The following is a 21410-nucleotide window of genomic DNA, read 5'->3' on the forward strand; positions in this document are numbered from 1 at the left end:
CTGTGAGAAGCCAAGTTACAGGGAACCAGGCAGAGGGCCTTCTCGGTAGTGGCACCCGCCCTGTGGAACGCCCTCCCACCAGATGTCAAAGAGAACAACAACTACCAAACTTTTAGAAGACATCTGAAGGCAGCCCTGTTTAGGGAAGCTTTTAATGTTTAATAGGTTATTGTATTTTAGTGTTTTATTGGAAGCCGCCCAGAGTGGCTGGGGAAACCCAGCCAGATGGGCGGGGTATAAATAAATATTATTATTATTATTATTATTATTATTATTATTATTATTATTATCTGGCACACCAAGCGGGAGCTTCCAGCGAAGCCATCAAGAGGCCATCAGCCTGACAAAACACCAGCGGAACATGGCATGTGGCTTACAGCGTGTCTCCTCCATGCTCGCCCGTTGCGGCTCTGAGGTCCAATGAGCCCAGCGTAGTGCAACAGACGGCAATGCAACACACACCTGCTGTAGGCTTCAGTCCTTTTTTCCAAAGATGCTTGCCACTGGTGCTGGGTGGAGACCCTGGATTAAAAGTTGCTCTGCAGGCTTCCCTGTACTCAGCTGTTCTTCCCACTGAGCTGAGCTGAGCTACTTCAGAAACCTTTAGTGGCATTAGAAATGTGCAATTGGAGCTCCCATAGTGGGTGCCATTTCTTTCTGGAGCGCTGCTTGTTTTCTTAAAAAAACACACCCCCAAAGGTCAAGAAATGCAAAGCAGCATTATGGCTAGCCTACCCCACAGATGGGGTGCAAGGATAAAAAAAGGATTGTGCCGATTTGCAAAACCGCTCTTCCATCAGCGACTGAAGACCAAGAGCACCAAGTTCTCTCAAAAAATAATTTAATCAGAGAAATGCAGTAAAACAAGGTAGAGAGGCTTCCCAGCACTGTCGAGAGCAGCCCATGGGAGCGCTCACAACAGTCGTAAGAGAATCCTCTCCTGTCACAATCAGCTCTTGGCTGCAAGGCTCAGGGGTGAAGCTGGTGTTGGGGGCTAGTCGGGAAGCAAAATGGTTTCAACACACACAACAAGAGGGCACATTTTCTTCACCCTGAAAGCAAATTCAGACCTTTGCCTCCTTAGGGTGCACCCAGCTCTGGGCTGTGCCATTTCAGACATGAAAGCGGGGATCGTCACATAACTTAACAAAAAATTTCCCTTCATGTAGAAAACTAGCATGCTAGGTTTTATTAGCACACTAGTTTTCTAACATGGCAGGAATTTCCTCTGTACGGAAGAGCATTAAATCAAGTGAGCCCCTAGCCTCAAACTGAAATGGTACAGCTCAGACACAAGTTTAGCATGCCATGAGAGCTAGGACATTGTCGTAGGCTGAAAATGAAGGGGTAGGAACATGAGGGCCAGGTTAGCTTCTTTAGAGTTGGATAGGGCTGCCTAGCGACTACTGAGGAAGAATTCCCCCAAGTACAGAACAATACAGGTCACTGGAATCTGCAGGGGCCTCAAATCCTTGATTCTGGCCTGCCTGTAAGAAGAAAACCAAGGCCATCCACCCTTTTTGCTTCCCAGACTGCAAATGTGTGGCTGCTGCTCACGATAGCAGGACTCAGCTCTTGCTGCTGCCACAGTTTGGGGACATGTACACCATCAACATGAAGTGATTTCAAGCCTGTTGTTTGTAAAGAACCCAGATGTTTTGCACGGGTGCTGAGGGCTCTCTGGTAAAGACGTCAAGCCCCTTTAAAGAACAAGTTCTACGATGCTTTCTGTAAAGAAACTTAGAAATTACAGTTTGAAAGGGCAGGTGGACGGGTGAAGATTCTTCAACAGGGAACCTGAGCTCCCCAACAGGACAACTGATGCACAGATCTCAATGCGATTTACATTTTTGGTGTAAGATGCTTGTTAACAGCACAGAAGGAGATGTGGAGTCTGCCCAGGAAAGCTACAATCTCCTATAAGGGCTACGTGCTATTTCACAGAGGGATGCCATTTCCATAGCTATCCAAAACAGATTCACTGGATTCTCAACTCCTGTAAACTTGCTGAGGTGAATATTTGTTGGCAGTGTGGCTGGCTGTGTGCACACTATACATTTAAAGCACATGACTTTCCCCAAAGAATACCTGTAGCTTGTTAAGTGTTGGGAATTGTAGCTCTGTGAAGGGTAAATTACAGTTTCTAGGATTTTTGTCCACGCTTTTCTTCAAAGCGCTGAACAAATGCACAATATGACGAGGTGGAGCAAAACTCATAAACAAGGTCAAATTGTGCCTTAAACATCTCCTAGGGTCTTTTAAGCTCAGTGTATCAATTTGAGACAACCCAGCACCCTTCAAACTTTATAGAGGAAACATGGGTGCATTTGCAAAGGAGAAGGCAATGCCTGTCACTTCATCCCGCATATGCAGGAAAGCAGCTCAGGGCCCCAATACTCCCTACTAATTCTTGTTCCTTGGTTGCAGAGGGGCGGCTGGGGGAGGGAAGAGAGAGACCCATATCTTTGCATAAATTAAACATTCAGCGCGCGCACTGGCTTGCATTGCAGCATCATTCCGAGGGCTGGCGGTGTCACAGCCCACATTCAAGTCAGAAAGGCATTAGTACGGAGGTTTGAGCTGGGCTCTGCTCCAAGTCTCAGGCAGGCCCAGTAGGCACGAGAGGCTCATTTGCACTGTGCAGGGAAAGCGTTGCGCTTCTTTGCTACCGCCGGACGGGCCTCTGCCTCAGCACTCTAACCGAAAGGGTGTCTGCCCACAAGAGAAGTTCATTGATCTGGGCCAGGCCCAGCCCAGCAACCTTGGCACCGTTCACCTCCAGGATTTCGTCCCCAACTCCAAGGAGTCCAGCATACAGCTTAGCTGTGCTGGCATCTGCCATCTCCTGGACGTAGATGCCTGCCAAGAAAACAAAATGAAAATAGCTTTAAAAAGCAACCCGTGCTATTTATGCAGGCAGCTCTAGTCTCCTGGTTTCAGTTCCAAAGCAACGAAATCACTCCCTCTCCATCCTTTTCTTGGTCTCAATGGATCCTGGTTTGAGCATATGAAATGGTCCCCCTTAGCCAGAGATTTTGGGGATGAAAGAGTCTTGATGTCACATTCCTAAGAAAGATGTTACTACTCAGTGAAGAGGCACAGTGGCCAGCTGCTTCTGTTCATGTGGCATGTAAGGTGCCATCTCTCAACCCAAGATCCCCAACAAATAGGATCCTGTGCCATCGGTGGTCTGTTCCCAAGGCAAGACTGGCAGACTGAGTTCTGGGTTTCAAAAGTACCATCTAGACTGCAGCACCAGCCTACCCAACTCGAATGAGCAATCGTGCCTCACCAAGTCCTATGAGACCTTTGAGCTTGCTCCTGAGCTTGGGGATTTTGCTCCCTCCCTTAGATTTTAACTCCTGCCTGGCTTTGACTGCACACCTGTTTGGGGCTCACTTGGGCTGATAGCCAGTTCTTCTGCTCTTGCTCTTCTGACTGCCTGCAGCCTGGCGAGACATGTGCACACCTGATCATCGATGCACATGCAAGATGAACTGCTACCCTTGTAAGAATGATTCTCTGCACACAATGTTTTAGTAAATCTTCATTGCGGCAGCCGATCTGGAGGTTCCTTAAACTCTGGTGTCCATCTGGCTGCACATCACGGCACATAAGAGATGCCAACAGCAGTGGATCAAGGTGCTGAAACCCCAATTCCAAGTTTCCACTATAGCACCGTGCGCCAACTGGACTGCGTACAGGCATCAAGGGGTTGTAGCTCCTCGACTGAGCTCTCTCTTTGTATCTCTCATCAGGAATGTGTCTACATGCCCTTCAGTAATGCCTCCGCTATGTCTGCTCGTGTGTGCCTCTTCTCTCTCCACACAGACAGCTCAGGATGGATTGGGAATGAGAAACCGTGGAACCTGAGCAGTAATTCTTAAACGAAGAAAGTTGCTGGTGGCGAGACTCCTGCCTTGACATGTCCTCTGCCTCCCGCTCCTGCTTTTGGAAAGGACTGCTGATGCATTACGGCCGTCTTTTTATGTAGTGCAAGAAGATCTCAAATCCCATCTATGCTATAACTCACATGCATTAAGCATCCCTGAAGCTATCTGAGACCCAGGAAGAGGAGTGGGAGAGGATTTTATGATGCTCTTCCCTCCCACTGAAGGCTAGGTTGCCAGGGTAACGTGGGACATCCGAGACCTGAAACGGTCAAAAGGCCTAGGCACTTCTGGTCACCGCCAAGGTGACAGCAGGGGAAGTGGAGAGCAGGAAGACACAGTATGTGTTTTCTATCTCATGACCTGTAACCTTTCCTGACGTATGGGAAAAGGTTTTATGACCCTTTGTTTGCTGCGTTTGAACAACTATATAAGCTTTAGTTCTGAAGTGCCTTGGGGCAGACCTTCTAAACTGGCATGGTGTGTTGAGCTCTGCCCTATCGCAATAGCTATAATAAACACTGGGTCCCTAAATCCGAATGCTGGACTTGAAAACACTTTCTTTGGTTGTGTCATTTCTTTAAAAGGTGGCCCCTCACCTGGGTAATGAACAAGGAAATGTAGAAGTGAATTCTTATGACACTGATAAGAATGCTGAACTGTGAGGGTCAGACTCCTATTGATGCGTGTCTAATCTGACAGCTTGAATAGTGCTGAGTTTCTTATTTCTGCGGTTCTTTCTTCACAAAGAATCTGTTCTCAGCCCAAATTCTCAAGTGTCTGGAAACATACGCTTTATTTTCATTATCTTTCAAGATATCGTGCTTTCTCATTGCCTCTGCCATTGCACTCCAAAACACTTGAGAAGTATACATGGGCACTGAGGTTTTGTGTCAGCACGTAGCATCAGCCTCCAATCTGTGCTACGGCACAGAGGCTTGCGAAACGCTCTCTCATCCGGGGAACAGCTTCACAAGCAATGCTCCTGAAAAGAGGGCCATCAGAAACCAGGCAAGCTCAGCAACTGCTCCAGCCCCATGCTTGCTAAGAGATCAAAATGATTTCTGGCTGTTATGGGGCTTGCTGTGGTATGCCTACAATGCACTTGTACAAATTCAACGTTAAAGAAAATAAGAGGCCACAGTTATGGGAGAAACACAATTAGTAGCAGGAAATCTTAGATGGAAGGACTGTGCTTCAGCAGTAGGTTATCTGCTTTGCATACATACGGTCCCTGACCAACCCCCAGTATCTCCCAGTATTTCTGGGAATAAAGCCCTGAGTAGCCATACTTCAAAGACTGCAACTAGGCCATGGGCCATAGCAGGAGTGCCTGGATTATGCCCCTATCAGCTAGTAGGCTTTGTGGTTGTCCCACAAAATCCTGGAAGTTGTCCTGCATGCATCAGAAGGAACCTCTCCCTGCCCAGAAAGGTTGCTGATAAAGCACAGTAAAAGCAATGGAAGAAACTCAGAATTACCCCTTTTTGGACTATTCAGAGGCACTAAGAGATGGAAAAGGTACCTGCAATTCCAGAAGGGAAGGGAGTGTTTGTAAGAGCAGAACCAGCAGGCAGAGGACTCTCCCCTGCAAAAGGTCAACGTTAGCATTTACTAGGGGGAAAACGTGGTTGGAGATTCCTCATATTTCCCTCCTAACGAGGTACAAAACCAAAGTGAAGTGCAGCCAGCATGCTGATTCTGCTCTTACAAACACTCCCTTCCCTTCTGGAATTGCAGGTACCTTTTCCATCTCTTAGATTATGTTGAACTTAAGTGCATTCTAAGTTCATCCCCCCAACAAGTCCATATCCAGAAACCGAGAGTGTGAACAGGCATACCATGTTTGGTGGTGATGATAGGGGCATAGGCGAGGCCAGCATTCCTCCCTCTATCTCCAAATTTCTCTGAGAAAATTCAGGGAGGGGGCTGGACACTGCAGCACCCTCCCCACAAGGCCGCCTCACTAAAATGCATGCAATGCGCTGAATAAAGATGGGCAGGTGACATAGTCTGGATTCTATGATCAATCAGGTCCTCTCCAGCTTTGGTTTATGCTTAATATATATTTCATAGCTGGGCAGAGGAAGCAAATTCCAAAGGCGTGCACAAGAGAAAAAGTTTTGGCTAGGAGGAACAGGTAAGGGCTGGGGAGAATCTTCTCCAAATATATTGTAGAAAGGTTTTGCCTCTTTAATGACACAAGAGCTTCCGGAGAAGTGGGAGCCAGGAACTGACACGGGTCAGCTTCAGCTGTACCCCAAATAATATCTGAAACCTCTTAGGGTGGGGACAGTATCTGAGAAGTCCAGGGCAGTGCAATGAAAACACTTAATTCCTGGAGCCAGAGTGCTTAAGGCCAGGAAAAACATTTGTCATCTTAGTCCACAAATATTGCAACATTCTCAGGAGCCTGCCTGGGAAAAGAATGTGGAAACATCTGTGTTCAATTATTCCCGCCATCTGACCCACTTTGTGACAGGCTTAGCCTAAAGAAAAAAAAAGGCTGAGTCGGACTCTCACATAACAAAGGCATGTTCCACAATCTGCTTTTCTGCTCGTGCTGCACTCTTGTGCATTAAAGTAAAGGTACCCCTGCCCGTATGGGCCAGTTGTGTCCGATTCTAGGGTTGTGCGCCCATCTCACTTAAGAGGCCGAGGGCCAGCGCTGTCTGGAGACACTTCCGGGTCACATGGCCAGCGTCACGAAGCTGCTCTGGCGAGCCAGCACCAGCGCAGCACACGGAAACGCTGTTTACCTTCCCACTATAAAGCGGTCCCTATTTATCTACTTGCACTTAGGGGTTTTTCGAACTGCTAGGTGGGCAGGAGCTGGGACCGAAAGACGGGAGCTCACCCCGCCGCAGGGATTCGAACCGCCGACCATACGATCGGCAAGTCCTAGGCACTGAGGTTTTACCCACAGCGCCACCCACATCCCATTAGGTCACCCCAAAACAGTGCATGCACTGAGAGTTATGGGAGACCAGGGATGAAGCCTTTATGCTTGGGGAGTATTTCAACTGTCTTTGCTTCCTAGCAGAAACAGGTGCACACCTAGGAGAAGCTGAGAGACAAAGGGCTGACGGACATGCCTTTCCCTAACTTATAAGTCTGCTGTTGACAACAAAGAGCTAATTCCTCACTCTGGACATTCTGTGCCTGACATCAGAGTTCAAGGACACACTCCAGCCAGACAATAACACCTGGGGGGGGGGGGAGGAAGGCCAGGGCAGGGTGGGGCCTGGGAAAAGCTCAGATGCCAGTAACAGAAGCACAGAGGGCCTGAGGTTCTGCCCCTCTGCCCTACACTGAACATATACCTGTGTCAGGACGGCCATTTCCTGACGAGACACGAAATCCGAAGTTGCCCTCAGGGCGGTGCTGCAATTCCAGCTGGCTTGTTCCGTCTGGGAAAACTTCCACCACTCGCCCAACGGTTCTCGCCAAGTTGGGGGAGCCAATGTCCTCCACGCTGAGGGAACGGCGATGTGGGGCACCTGAGTTCCTGGGAAGAGGAAGGAATACTGGTGCAAGCAGGAAATGCATATTTAAATGGCCCAACTCGGACACAACTCTAAACGTGGGCTTAGCATTGAGTGCACACACTTTCCCTCTCTTCCTCCAGTGTGGCTATTGCTTCTGTTAAATTATATGTAGTTTTAACCTACATAGGCAAACCACGGTTAGTCCTAATTATGTGACAGGTAAATGAAGCAACTTCATTCGGCAGTGTACGAAGCTGGCCTGTTTCTGTAAACCATAGTTAAAATTAGCTACCGTTTTAAGGTTTGACAATGGAAACGAAACTTCTGATCGCTTCCTAGGAGTAACACGGGAGAAGGAAGGAAGGAAGGAAGGAAGGAAGGAAGGAAGGAAGGAAGGAAGGAGAGAGAGAGGGTGGCGACAAACAAACCCAATGCTCAAGCACCAGCCAGTTATACTGAAACCAAGCCAATGTGAATTTTGTTAAAAATAAAAATTAGCAGCAGAGTAATGTGGATGAAAAAGAACATGTGCAAAAGTGACATGGAGCAGAAATAGGCTGGTTCACCCACAGGGCAGGTACATTTTAAGATGTCCAATTTCCTTCAGAACATACATAATCAATGATCAGGGGCAGGATTGGGTCTGTTCTTCCGTGTTTATTGCCAAAAAGGCCACCAGCTGGCTCCCATTCTGAATGATACTATTGCGTATGTAATGTGTCGCTTACAGCCAAGTGTGAGTGAGTTGTAAGGTCAAACACCCCATCCCAGATGCCGCAATAACCAGGCATAGCATAATCTGCTGCTTTCACAGTGTTTCAGAAGAAATGACAAAAATGGGAGATTTAGGATTTTCAGCGTTACCTGTTTAGAGCAGCTTCCTCCTCCTTTGGTTCCCCCAATGCATAGAGACTGGACCGGTCAGCCTTGCCCAGTAAGGAATGCAGATTTTGAACAGAAGAAGCTTTTCTTGGTTGGCGGAATGGCGACACCTAGCGGGAGAAGGAAAGAGCTGAGCCAGAGCAAGGGTTGAGAAAACTAACCCCGGGATTCTGCTTTTAAAAAAAGCAGACACCGGGCAAAGAAAGCCTAACAATTGTCATTTCCAATCCCAAATATGTTGGATCTGACTGAATGTTTGGACAGTATGAAAGGCAGTGGCTATAACTCCTTTTTAATCTGCACAGTAGTCCGGGAGGCATGGAGCAGTTTGTACTGGAATTTACAAAGAAGCTGCAGCCTAAGGGCATACTGTGGGCACCAAATTGGCTGCTTCTATGGTAGGGCATGTAACGGCAGTTCAACTTGGGACTCTGGCCAGAACTATTGGGCTTCACCATTATACTGGGGAACTGAGAGAATAACTACAAACACTGGTCTTCAGCTGGTGGGTTGCAACCCCACTCCTGGGCCGCAGCCTGGCTTAAGGGTGGCCTTGCCAACACCTCAATGACCGCACAAATATATGTTTAAAAAACCTTAAACACATGTTTAGGCTAAAATATGCTTCCCGGGCCTGAAAAGGTTAAAGGCTGTTGTTGTGGGCATCAGTCCGCCTTGAGAGACAATGGAGTGTGCCTCTGGGGGTGAAGTCAAACTACTGCATTAGCAGGACTGAAGGGACCTCCGCAGGCTGCAAGCCTGGGCAGTGTTTGTGGAGGTCCTGGGCTGACCAGACAACAAGTCTCCCCTCTCAGCCTTCCTGCTGTGGTCCAAAGGAAAGCGTTTGGCAGCAGGAGGAAGCATACGAGGAGCTGTCCAACTGCCTTAGAGACTCTAGAATTTCTGCAAGATGGGGGAGGAGGGAACCAGTGGAGAGGGGCAAACTGTCTTTTGAGGAGAGGTTCCCCGCCATGACACCCCTGAACACAATTTGATAGCCGCTGCCCTACATAAAGTAGGCTGAGTTTTTCCTGCCTCTGGAAGTCCCAGATCTATTTTTTTTATATATATAAATTTTTATTAAGTTTTTCTTTCACAAATAATTTTGACAACCATAATTACAAATTTACAATTTTTGGACTTCCACCAGCACCTCCCTCAATCATCCATTTTTCATATCTTCACGCATTTTCTGTGTAGTATTGCCGATTTGATATTAACCTTCCATCTCTGTTTCTTTCTTACAATATACCTTGTATTGTCACAAAGCCTCTTTAAAACCCACTAGTGCTATCTGTTCATCACATATAGTTTTCAGATATTCCGTAAACTTTCCCCAGTCCTCAATGAATTTGTGATCTTTCTGATATCTAATTTTTCCAGTCATTTTATCCAATTCTGCATAGTCCATGAGTTTCATCCTCCACTCGTTCAAGGTCGGTAATTCCTCTTGTTCCCATTTTTGGGCCATTAATATTCTTGCCGCTGTTACTGCATATTGAAAAAGTTTATAATCACATCTTTTTATCTCTCTTCCTGTTATTCCTAACAAAAAGGCTTCTGGTTTTTTAACAAACGTGTATTTAAACATCTTTTTCAATTCATTATATATCATTTCCCAGAAACCCTTTACCTTCTTACATTCCCACCACATATGGAAAAATGAACCTTCTTTTTCTTTACATTTCCAACACTTATTACATGTTTTATACATTTTTGCTAACTTTACGGGTCCCAGATCTAAGCCGCCTAGTGCAAGGGTGGAGAAACCTCTGACCTGAAGGCCAAATTTGGCCGGCAAGGCTTTCCTCCACTTCTCCACGTCTGAGGTTGTACAGGTAGAGACGCGGCCTGCCGATGCACAACGGGGAGCCTTTAAGGGCGGTCCTGACTGTGCACTGGTAAGGGAAAGCAGACTTTGGCAGGAGAACCAAAGCCTGCTGCATCAGCCTGCTACATCTTCCCACAGGGAAGAACTCAGCTGCGCAGCCAAGGTCTGTACAAAGTGAACTTCAGCTCTCCAGGCCCTCAGCTGATAGGTGGGAGAGCTGAAGCCGTTTCGATTGGTGGTTTGCCCCGCCAACCTTTCAAAGCTTCCCTGCAGGAATGGGACCAGCCAAAGATCTGACACACACACCCCAGCCAAAAAGGTCTCTGGCCTCTGGTCATGAGATGCACCCTTTGGACTCACCAGCTGCAAGGACTGCAGGGAAGGTGCTTTCTTCATTTTGGGTGTGCTGGTGGCGCCTGGGCCTGGCTCCTCAGTGGGCGCTGCAGCTCCCGGCTCCGGGGCACAAATCTGCTCCATGCTGTAGCAGCGGAACCTGCCCAGCCTCTGCTTGGTGCTCTGACTCAGAGTGGAGAAGAACTTCTTCAGTCCTGAGGAGGAAGAGGAGCCACCTTTCTTGGCAAACAGTTTCTTCTTTGGCTCCGGGTAGATCTCCAAGGGTTTGCTGGAAGGCAAAAGAAGCCCGCCAGGCCAGTTTAAGAGTCAGGGATAACTCCCAGCTCCGTTTGCCGGAGATCACAATAACCAAACGACAGTAATAAAACACCAGGGAAGGTTTTAAAAGGCATTCAAAGGTTTCAACACAAATAAAAACAGCAAAGGCCACCAAAAGGCCTAGAGTGCAGTTCCATTCTAAAACTGAAGGGCTTTCAGGCCTTTTGTTGCAGAGGTGCCAAGGAACGGAATGATGCCACTCTGTGACCACAGCCTTTCCCCCCTTAGATACTCAGCTTCATGAAATTAGTATTTTCCTGCATGCAATTTGAGACTGCAGGCAGGGGTCTTCATGCCTGAATCAAGGACCATCACGGAAGGAGGGCAAGGGATGCAGTCTATTTCCCATCCCATCTCTTATTTCTCACGCAATGATGACAGCACCTATATCTGTGGCCAACCAATCTGCACACTGACTGGGACAAAGGGTATTAGGTGTGGAGCCAAAGGAATAAATCCTTTTGAGTAAAAAGTGTGGGAGACTGACCTTATGAAAGAAGAGAATTGGAACACGTGCTCTTAAAGATAGGCTATGCACACCCTAAGCACATTTAAAGCACGCACACTCTCCCCCAAAAATCCAGAGAACTGTAGTTTGCTTAAGGGTGCTGGGAATGATAGCTGGGGGAGTAAACTACAGTTTCCAGGATTCCTTGGGGGAGAGGGACACACATGTTTTAAATGTGTGCTCAGTTCACAGCCACATGCTCTTCCAACCGCCCCAATTTATTTTTGAACATGTCCAAATATAGGTCTTTGAACACTGGCTGCCCTTGTCTTCTCCCCAGTCTTCCTCACTAACATTAAATTGTGTCCCCTGGTTTAGGAGCTCTCCAATTTTAAAAGCATAAAACAACAACAACAAACCCCCTAAGTTCACCAGGCAGAAAGTTAAGCCAAATTATCATGCCCATACAGCAGTTTTTCTTTCAACACTCAAAATGCCAATATGCACACAAAGCCTGAAGTGACTGAAGACTGGCGGAATGGAGTCTCATACTTTTAAAATAGTAATAGTAATAATGAATGGGCACATTGGCTCTCAGGAGTTTACCAGACTCGTTTTTCTCAATCTGCGCAACGAAGACCCACAGGAAATCACAGCTTCTACAAAGACCTTCTCCAAATGCAAGGGGCCTTCTTAACAAACTCTTAACAGCAGGCAAAAGCCCAAAATCCTCAATTCACCAGGCAATACTGTCTTCCTCTGAGAGAGGGGCCCTGTCAGATACAGCCACCTGACAGATGCTGTCTCACCTGTCCCAATGAGATCTTTCTTCCACGGCTAACAGCGGGGGGGGGGGGGGGGGAGGGGAGGGCAGAGGGGAGGGGAAAAGGTTTTTTTTTAAAAAAAAACTTTCAAACTTGCAGTGATCCAAATTTTGCTTGCTTCCCAGCAGCCTCTGTTTTCTTTTAAGTAAATGCATATTAATTGCTTACGCAAAATGTTGCACCTGGCTAGCTCCTCATTCTGCGCATTATTCTGGCCAAATGGTTAGGGCCGCATGATGCACTTAATGAGTTAACAAGTTTAAAACGAAAACTTTAGAAACTTGGAGTGGCATTCCCTTCGAACTGTATGTGTGTCTTGTCTCGTCCACACCCGCCACGCACCTTCCATTTCTAAGCATGAGGAAGTGTGCCTTGTGAAACGTGGGTATGAGTGCCTTTATGAAAGCAACATGAGAAGCGAGAATAAAAGCATTTTGAACTTGGTGGATCCCCTCCTGTAGAACCAGAGGCATACCTAGGCTCCCTTGCACCCCAGGCAAGGAATTGTACCAGAGCCTCCAAAGCCCGGAGGGATTACGGACCAGAAACTCAAAAGTTTTGCTTTTCATCGCCTTTTGTGCTCTGCCAGCGACTTCCTCTGTGTCGAGGTCTGCTCTGCTCTGCCTGCCCCAACTCCTCCTCCTCTGTCGTCCCTCTGCCTGCCTTCCTGCCTCTGCTAGCTTCCCTCCTATCCACTTGGAGCCAGAGTGGAGAGATGTGATTTTTGTGTTCCCCTGGGCCTACGCCCTTGGCGGGGACCAACTTACAGAGACCCCCTAACTCCGCTCATGTGTAGATTCACTTCTGAGGAAACTCCTCAGCGCCTAGAAGCAAGCAAGCTGGTTTGAAGGCAAATGTTTCTGTGTTTGAATGCTAACCAGAAAATCTCATTTGCCCAGATAACCGTATCAAGCCTTCCCTTGTGACTCCTCATAAGGGAGCTGGACCTGGAGGAAGAACTGTGAGGGGAGAGACTTCGTCAGGCAAGACCTCCTTCGACCTGCCTTGCCCCACCCTCTAGTCTCTGCTTCTCAATTTGTATTATTTTATGTACTGTGGCTTGCCATTGTTTTATTGATTATAGTTTAGAAATTATTTATTGTAACTGTTGAGTGGATTTCTCTTTAACTTTTATATGTTGTTGTTATTATTTAATACTATTCTAATGATTGTTGAATGTTACTTTTTTGATTGAGGTTGCCTATTTTAAAGTTATGTTTTATTATCACATTTTTGTATTGCAATAGATTGTTATAAGATGTACATTTTTGTTTCTTCAGCTTGTAAACCGCCTTGAGTATTGTAAGATAGAAAGACGGTATACAAATTAAAAATGATGATGATGATGATGATGATGAAAGGATTTTTTTTTATTTATTGTGGCCACAGGACTCTATTATCTCTATAGCCGAATCAGTATGGAAGAAACTTTACATGGTTAGGTAAGCAAGGACGAGAGAACCCCAAGAAGCTTGTGGTCATTTTGACAGTAGAGATGGAAGAGAGAAAAGGAGAAAGGAAACAAGAGGCAAGAGTAGCACAGTATAAATTGCAACAATGCATATTTAAGCTTCGTGAAAAAGTTTACATGGATATGCAGCCACAGGTAAGGCAAAGGCAAAGGACCCCTGAACGGTTAAGTCCAGTCAAAGGCAACTATGGGGTTGTGGCGCTCATCTCGCTTTTAGGCCAAGGTAGCTGGCGTTTGTCCACAGGCAGCTTTTTGGGTCATGTGGCCAGCATGGCTAAACCACTTCTGTTGCAATGGAACAACGTGATGGAAACCAGAGTGCACGGAAACACCGTTCACCTTCCTGCCACAGTGGTTCCTATTTATCTACTTGCACTGGCGTGCTTTCGAACTGCTAGTTGGCAGGAGCTGGGACAGAGCAAGAGGAGCTCACTCCGTCACAGGGATTTGAACATCCAACCTTCTGATTGCCAAGCCCAAGAGCCACAGAAACTGGGGAGGGGGGGGGAGCGGAAGGGATGCATCCTATTACAGACCCTGAGGGAGGTCCACAAGATCCAGGACAGAGAGACACCATAACCTACCGATCCATGTTCTATGTGCTCCTCCTACTTCTCCCCATTCCTGCTTCAGAATTCCTCTACCTCTCCTGTACCCCATTGACTTTGTCTGCGGCTGAAAAATGAGCTGCTTTATCCTGCCAATGATTCTTATCAGGGTGCGCCCAAACCCGGGGCTTTCAAGAATGCATACAGAATTTTGAGATCTGGCTGCTATAGCCTACAGACTAGCAAAAATAAGCTATCATTAGGAACAGGTGGCAGTGTGTGCATGTTTGTGTGGGCGTGGGCATGTGTAGGGATGCCCACCCATCACTTATCAGACATAACCTCCCCTTTTCTAGAGAACTTCAGGGTTGTGTGTTCAAATCCCATGCTGGGCAAAATATTCCTGCATTGTAGGGGGTTAGACTAGATTATTTTCATGGTCCCTTCCAACTCTGCGATTCCACAATGCAATGATGTTTTAAATCAAGGGGAAGGAAAGCACCCATGGAAGTCACTAAAAAACCACCATGCTTCTAGCAAACACTATACGAAGTTTGCATATGATCCAATTACTTTACTCACCATGTCAAATAACTAGATAACCACGTTAACTGAATTGTGCCCAACAGTTTACTCTGCTGAATTTGGCTAGTATGAAACTGGACTTCTGTAAAAACTTTCTACTGGAGAAAACAATACTGTGCGCCATTACAGCATTTCCGATATAATCCCTGGGTAAGATGGAAAAGCCTTAAATTTCCGTTGATTCAGAAAGGTAACCATAGCAACAGCTGTCTGGAGATTTTGGCAGGGAGGGAGAAGCAGGCCAAGGTGGATTTGAGGGGTGGGGAGTGAGAGGGCAAAAGCAGCAGGGAGAGTGGCAAGGTCTAGAGCCAGCTGGCAGCGCCACAGGGCTGTGCTAACTGGCAGCGAGAGGGAACAGCCCAGGCTGAGAGAGCAGAGGGCACCTGCAGACCTGGCTGCATCTGGATGAAGGAAAGGTTGCAGCACTGAAGGAGAGGAAGAGCTGACATTTTATTCAAAGAAGCGGGTGGCGCTGTGGCTTAAACCACAGAGCCTAGGGCTTGCTGATCAGAAAGTCGGCGGTTCGAATCCCCGCGATGGGGTGAGCTCCTGTTGCTCGGTCCCAGCTCCTGCCAACCTAGCAGTTCGAAAGCACGTCAAAGTGCAAGTAGATAAATAGGTACCACTCTGGTGGGAAGGTAAACGGCGTTTTCGTGCGCTGCTCTGGTTCGCCAGAAGCGGCTTAGTCATGCTGGCCACATGACCCGGAAGCTGTACGCCGGCTCCCTCGGCCAATAAAGTGAGATGAGCGCCGCAACCCCAGAGTCGGTCACGACTGGACCTACTGGTCAGGGGTCCCTTTACCTTTACCTTTAAGGGACCCTCTCACGTGGGTGGCGCTGTGGTCTAAACCACTGAGCCTAGGGCTTGCAGATCAGGAGGTCGGTGGTTCGAATCCCCACGACGGAGTGAGCTCCCATTGCTTGGTCCCAGCTCCTGCCAACCTAGCAGTTCGAAAGCACACCAGCGCAAGTAGACAAATAGGTACCGCTCCGGTGAGAAGGTAAATGGTGTTTCCATGCACTGCTCTGGTTTTGCCAGAAGTTGCTTAGTCATGCGGGCCATATGACCCGGAAAAACTGTCTGTCGACAAATGCCAGCTCCCTTGGCCAGTAAAGCAAGATGAGCGCCGCAACCCCAGAGTCATTCGCGACTGGACTTAACTGTCAGGGGTCCTTTACCTTTTTTTTTAAGGGACTTTGAGTGTCACCTGGTCCAGCCCCCTGTGATGCAGGAATCTCGACTAAATCATCCATGGCAGGTGGCCATCCAACCTCTGCTTGAAAAGCTCCAAGGAAGGAGCGTCTACCACATACCGAGGGAGACCATCACACTGTCAAACAGTTCTTACCATCAGAAAGTCCTTCCTGAGGTTGAGCCGGAATCTCCTTTCTTGCAACTTAAAGGAAAGTAAGAAAAACCCTCCCAATGCACTGATGAAACACCGTTTGGCCACATCACCGGTTTGAAGAAAGGTCTTATGCTATCAGATCTGAGCTGTGACTAGTTCTCCATCAGGACGAAAGGGAAATTCCGGAACGGAGGTACAAGCCGCCAGACGCCCCTTGCGGGTCCTGACTTTAGAAAAGGAAGGCTTGATCTAACGGCTGCCCCCCCAAACCATTGCTTCATGGCAATGTGCCGCGGGGCATGTTTACTCACCACTGGGCTGCACTCGATGGCTTTGTCTTTGGAGCCTCGGCAGCTGGAGCTTCCCTACGGATTGGCTGAGCTGAGGTTGTCAAGTTGGTCTCCTCCCTTGTTGGCGAGAGACTAATGGCAGCAGAAGTGATGGCATTGGCAGCAATAGGGGGAACGCCAGGGGCGGAGGAAGGCAGTGGACCTGTTGCAACAACACAGACACTTCCAATGGCCTCTGCTTTAAAAAAACAGACACACACCCTGGGGGTGGACTTGCACCATCAGCTAATGTGCCTGGGCATATTCTTATTTATTAAGAAACGTGGTTCTCCCCGCCACCCCATCTCATATCAGATGCTGCCCAGGCTAGAGTAGGAATCCGGCTTTGGAAATCTAAGGGTACATCTTACCATTACACACTTAAGTTTTGTACTATCTGACTGCCATTGCTTCCCCCGTGAACCCCCCAAAGCTAGATAACTGTAATTTGGTGAGGGTGCTGAGAATCCTGCGAATTCTTTACTTCACTCATTCTTTGATTCCCTCCCTCTCTTTCTTTTTTTCTTTTCCTTCTCCTCCTGTGATGAGGCTACATTTTAAAATTTTAATGTTTCATTATTTTAATGTTGTATTTTAATTTTGTTTTTAAGTTGTAATCATTCAACTTGTTTTTATTATTGCTTGTAAGCCGCTCTGAGCCCAGCCTTGGCTGGGGAGGGCGGGGTATAAATAAAAATTATTATTATTATTATTATTATTATTATTATTATTATTATTATTCACTCCTTACACCCCAACTGCAATTGCTTGTGAGGACGTAATGGCTTTTAACCTTTTAAGTTAAATAAACAGGTTTTGCAGAAATGGGTTAAAGACGGAGCAGGGGGAAAGTAAGGTTCTGAATCATGAAGAGAAGTCTGAACGATTGCATTTTCAGTGACCAAACTTTGTGCCTTCCATCACCCTCATGCTAAGGTCTGACTAAAGCACATCTCCAGCAGAAGCAAAAGTTATGTGCAACAGGCACATCGCTGCAGTTTGGCAACTATGATGTCCACAAAAACGATACACAAGCTACATCAACAGCACGACTACAGTGTGCCATTTGGTTGTGACTGCTGAACAGAGCTCATTTAGCTCCTCTGGAGGAGCAAAAAACATCTGCAGGGAATTACTTGGAAAGAATGAGCCTGCTAAAAGCATTTTTGGAGAATTCTCTGAAAGAACTAGGGAAGAACAAGCATGCCCATTCTGAATCAAGATGTGAGTAATTTGTATCTAGTGGAAAATGGGGTTTTCCAGAAACTGTCTCTGTTATACGACATGTGACTAAACTTAATTAAAGCCTGGTAATTTTTGAGAAAAACCTAACTTTTCAGGCACGCTAAGATCTACTTAAATTTCCAACTGACACCTGGAAACCAAGGTGTTTATTGGCTCTTTCATATAAAAGAAATCATAACTACTATTCAGGTGTTTTGTAACTGCTTGGTAACTGGAACTATGTTTTAATGCTGAAACAGGTAATTCATCTGCATTCCTCGTCCGCTAAAACAGGTGATCTTCTGCAATTCACAGCTGCCCAGTTAGGGACAGCATCTTGGGCGTCTCCACATTCCCTGCCCCTGAAAATAGGCTTTCTAGTCCTGGTTGCAACAGCAGATTTGGAAAGCGAGAGGAAATACCCACAAAGGCACCACGGTTTTTTTCTTATTCGCATGCCACCTTATTAAACCTCGAAATTTGCTGCTGCAAGATCCTGTGATGACCACCAAAATTTAGGTTGCTTTAAAAGGAAGTTCATGGAGGATGCTCCACCCCCCCCCCCTTTGCTTAGCTCTTGGTTCCTTTTCACCCACCCTAAAGGTACCCTTAATCAAAATTTGCGGAAAAACTTAAATACTGTATTCACAGTCAGGGTCAGGCATGCAAAATAAGCAAATCCATGCAAGTTCAATAACTCTGAATAAATCAATCTGACTTGCACAAATTACCTAGAGTACAAACTCTGAACTACCTTGCTAGACGGCCTACCATGATGCCCTCTCTACAGTTGTCCAATGGGCAACATTACCTCTTACCTTGATTTTCCCCCAGCTTCTGTCTCTCCTGGGGCTGTTCCTCTCTGCTCTTCACCGTAGCAGTCACTAAAGTTTTTGGCCCGTGCTTGGCATATGTGTTGTTGCAGTTGTTGGTGGACAAGGCCAGGAGCTGGTTCTTGGAGAGCATCTTTGGACTCTGCTGGCCACTCTCCTCCTCCTGTCCAGACACACACACATTCTGGAAGCTATTAGGGGAGGCCGAGTAAATTGAGAGTTCATTGGCTTGGTCCACCCGCCCAGGATCCTGGCTAGTGAGCTTGTGGCTGCCGCTCAGAGCAGCCCTCCTGTAAGGCATAGGGGAAGGATGGCCTTTTCCAGTGGTGGGTGGGGCAGGAATTCGGTAAGCAAAGTTGTAGCCGGCACTCATCTCTTCAGTTAGCTGCTGGGAAGGGCCCTGCTCTTGCTTGGCTTCACTTAAATTGTTCGTTGGCCTACGAGTTCGGTTGGAAGTTTCCACCGGCTTGTTGTTCACGGAGTCTGCGGCGCCATCAGGGACCAGATGGGAAGGCAACTGCTGAGGGTGGGAGGCGGGTACGGCTTGCTTTAATGTGGCCTTGGACAGCTTTGGATGTTCCTGCATCCTGCCTTTCTTCACCAGTTGATACAGATCTACCGGCTGGTTGCTTCTGGGAAAGGCTTCTGCTTTACCGGCTGCCATTTTGGTCACCTGATCTCTGACTTCAGAGGCCCCCTTCAAGGAACAGTCGTTGGCTTGATTAGCACTCGATTCAATTTCCCCTCTGCGAGGCACAATTTCCCCTCCACTAGCACGGCAGCTGCCATCTGCTCTGGGCCTCTCCCCGTTGGCCTTCCTGTTCTTGGCTTCCCCCTCTGAAGGGGAAAACGGCCTGGGATCCGGACCAGGCCCACGGTGCCGGGAGCTTTTGACCACTGACCGTTGGCTGCTGGCACCAGCCTCCTCGCTGTCCGTCCTGTAGCTGTCCGATGTATCCGTGGTGCTGTCCAGAGCAGAATCTACCTCATCTATGCACGTCACTTCCCCTATGTACGTCTCCTTGATGCGCTCTGTGTAAACACGCTGACGGGAAGGAAGGATCCAAAGCGGCGTTCCTTTGGGACCCAAAGCCCTGGTTCGCGAGTCCTCCTGGGTAGAATTGAGCTCTTTGCTTTCACTGGCCCGAACTAGCTCCTTGCCCTCTCGGGCGATGTTGCAAGACTGATGCACGCTCTTTGCAGTCTGCTTTGCTCCGGTATCTGGGTTCTGACTGGCTGCCAGATTCCTGACGTAAGACCCGCATGCGCTACACTTGCCTTCCTCGTTGACCACCAGAGGCTTCCTCTTCTCGGAGCGCCCCCTGCTGCCTTGCTGTTCCCAGCCGGGTTTGCTGCTGCCGCTCTCTTTGCGGTGAAGCTCACCGTTGATGTAATCCGAAAGGTCCGGTTTGGAGACCAGCGGGCCGCGGCCCAGAGACAGGAGGACGGAATCCAACACCCGCTTCTGACGCAGCTGCAGGCGCTCCAAGTAGCGGACTTCGGCATCTCGCGCAGACTCATCTTCGAAACGCACTCGGGACGGGGACGGCCCTCGCTTCCTTTGCTGCTCGCTGCTGGATTCCCCACTAGACGAGTCGCTCAGGTTGCCGCCGGCGTGGGGGTCTCCATCCTTCAGAGCAAAGTTCTTTGCATCTGCAGCAGAGATCCCGCAGCCATCCCTGAGGCACACAACAGACAGAGTAAGACTGTGGGACTGCTCACATTGATCATCCTACCCTCCAAATGCTGGGCAGAGGGCACCACTTGGCTTAAAGAGCACCCAGGACGCTTACCAAGGTGGTACTTGTAACTTCTCTACTTGCACACAGTGTTTCTCAAACTGTTGGACTACAACTCCCATCATCCCTAGTTAGCAGGACCAGTGGTCAGGGATGATGGGAGTTGTCAACAGCTGGGGACCCAAGTTTGAGAAACAATGGCCTGAGCTTATCTCCTTTCTTCCAAGATCCATTCAGCAAGATAAATGTATCCTGACTGCCTTGCAAGCATCACACGGACATTGAACCTTGCAACTCCTTCACCAGGATCCCAATGCTGTGCCAATACTCTCTGCAGCTGCATTCTCATTCTAGCAGGAAGGGCCGCTCAGAGGTTATGGATGTGTACTGAATGAGGGGAAGATCCAAGGAACTGGTTAAGATTGACAAACAGGCTTGTTCTCTGCAAAGCCAATGGCTTCAGGGTCTCAAGGCTTAAAAAAAAAAGCGCGTGTCGGCAAATCGGCGAGATGGATTTACTCTTTTAAAGTCAAGGGTGGCTCGGGACTGGATAACTCAGCAATGATACTACTCATGCTCAACACACAGCAACTGCAAGTAACCAGATGGCGCTGTTAAAGAGGACTTGCTGATGTCAGGCCCCCGCTGACTCCTTGATTTATTCTAGTTCCCTACAGCTATAGGAAAAACTTCAAGTGCTCTCCTTACATGCTAGCCTTGGTCTTAGGAGTGGCTACATCTCCAAGTCAGATTTCAGTTAGGCCAAGACACCCAGCCGGCAGTCACGTACGCTTCTTAGATCCATGTGATCATTTTCTATGGGATCTGGAGCACCTGTGCTATTTATTTTAAAAGTGCTTTCTTTTCCTGCAGAGCATAGGAGGAAGGGCAGAATATAGAGCAACAATGCAAGAGACAGGGGAAAGTTTGCTGGTGGAGGTTATGTTTTCGTTTTTCTCTAGAGACGATGTTTGATATTGTTCACCAAACACCACAAGTGTGCCTCGATGCAAAGATCTTATAGCTGGCGCCTCTCTTGTTGTCATGAAATAAAATCAACATAATCCTCCAGATTCAGGAACTCTGCATAAGCTGCCAGTGTGCTTGGCATAGAGGACGGAGAATGTGTTCCACTAGCGCTTACAATAATCTTTGGTGTGCCGGCCATGTGAGAGGGAGCGATACCCTCATCTGTTGCACAACAAAAGATCAGCACACTGGTTTCTTTAGCATTAAACAACGGTTTCACAGCACGGTGGCCAGGAATTCAGTTTCCCATGAGATCCAGGAGCTTG

General features: G+C 47.8%; 2 protein-coding genes across 3 annotated transcripts in view; one reads left to right on the forward strand and one right to left on the reverse strand.

Annotated features, from left to right (window-relative positions):
* STX6 (syntaxin 6) overlaps positions 1-13163 on the forward strand; it is a 37057-nt gene extending 23894 nt beyond the window's left edge. The window contains exon 8 of the mRNA XM_083743998.1: positions 12935-13163. Within this exon, the coding sequence (XP_083600124.1) occupies positions 12935-13056 (122 nt within the window). The 3' untranslated portion in view covers positions 13057-13163. The remainder of the gene's footprint in view (positions 1-12934) is intronic.
* Positions 825-21410, reverse strand: part of KIAA1614 — a gene marked incomplete at its 5' end in the record, with an annotated part of 28153 nt that continues 7567 nt past the window's right edge. For both annotated transcript variants that reach the window (XM_083743759.1, XM_083743758.1), the window contains 6 exons: positions 825-2859; positions 7214-7398; positions 8243-8370; positions 10452-10713; positions 16302-16482; positions 18362-20055. In XM_083743759.1, coding sequence (XP_083599885.1) covers positions 2666-2859; positions 7214-7398; positions 8243-8370; positions 10452-10713; positions 16302-16482; positions 18362-20055 — 2644 coding nt within the window. In that variant the 3' untranslated portion in view covers positions 825-2665. The remainder of the gene's footprint in view (positions 2860-7213; positions 7399-8242; positions 8371-10451; positions 10714-16301; positions 16483-18361; positions 20056-21410) is intronic.

Source organism: Podarcis gaigeae, assembly GCF_964106915.1.
Source record: "Podarcis gaigeae genome assembly, chromosome: 6".
Classification (NCBI taxonomy): domain Eukaryota; kingdom Metazoa; phylum Chordata; class Lepidosauria; order Squamata; family Lacertidae; genus Podarcis; species Podarcis gaigeae.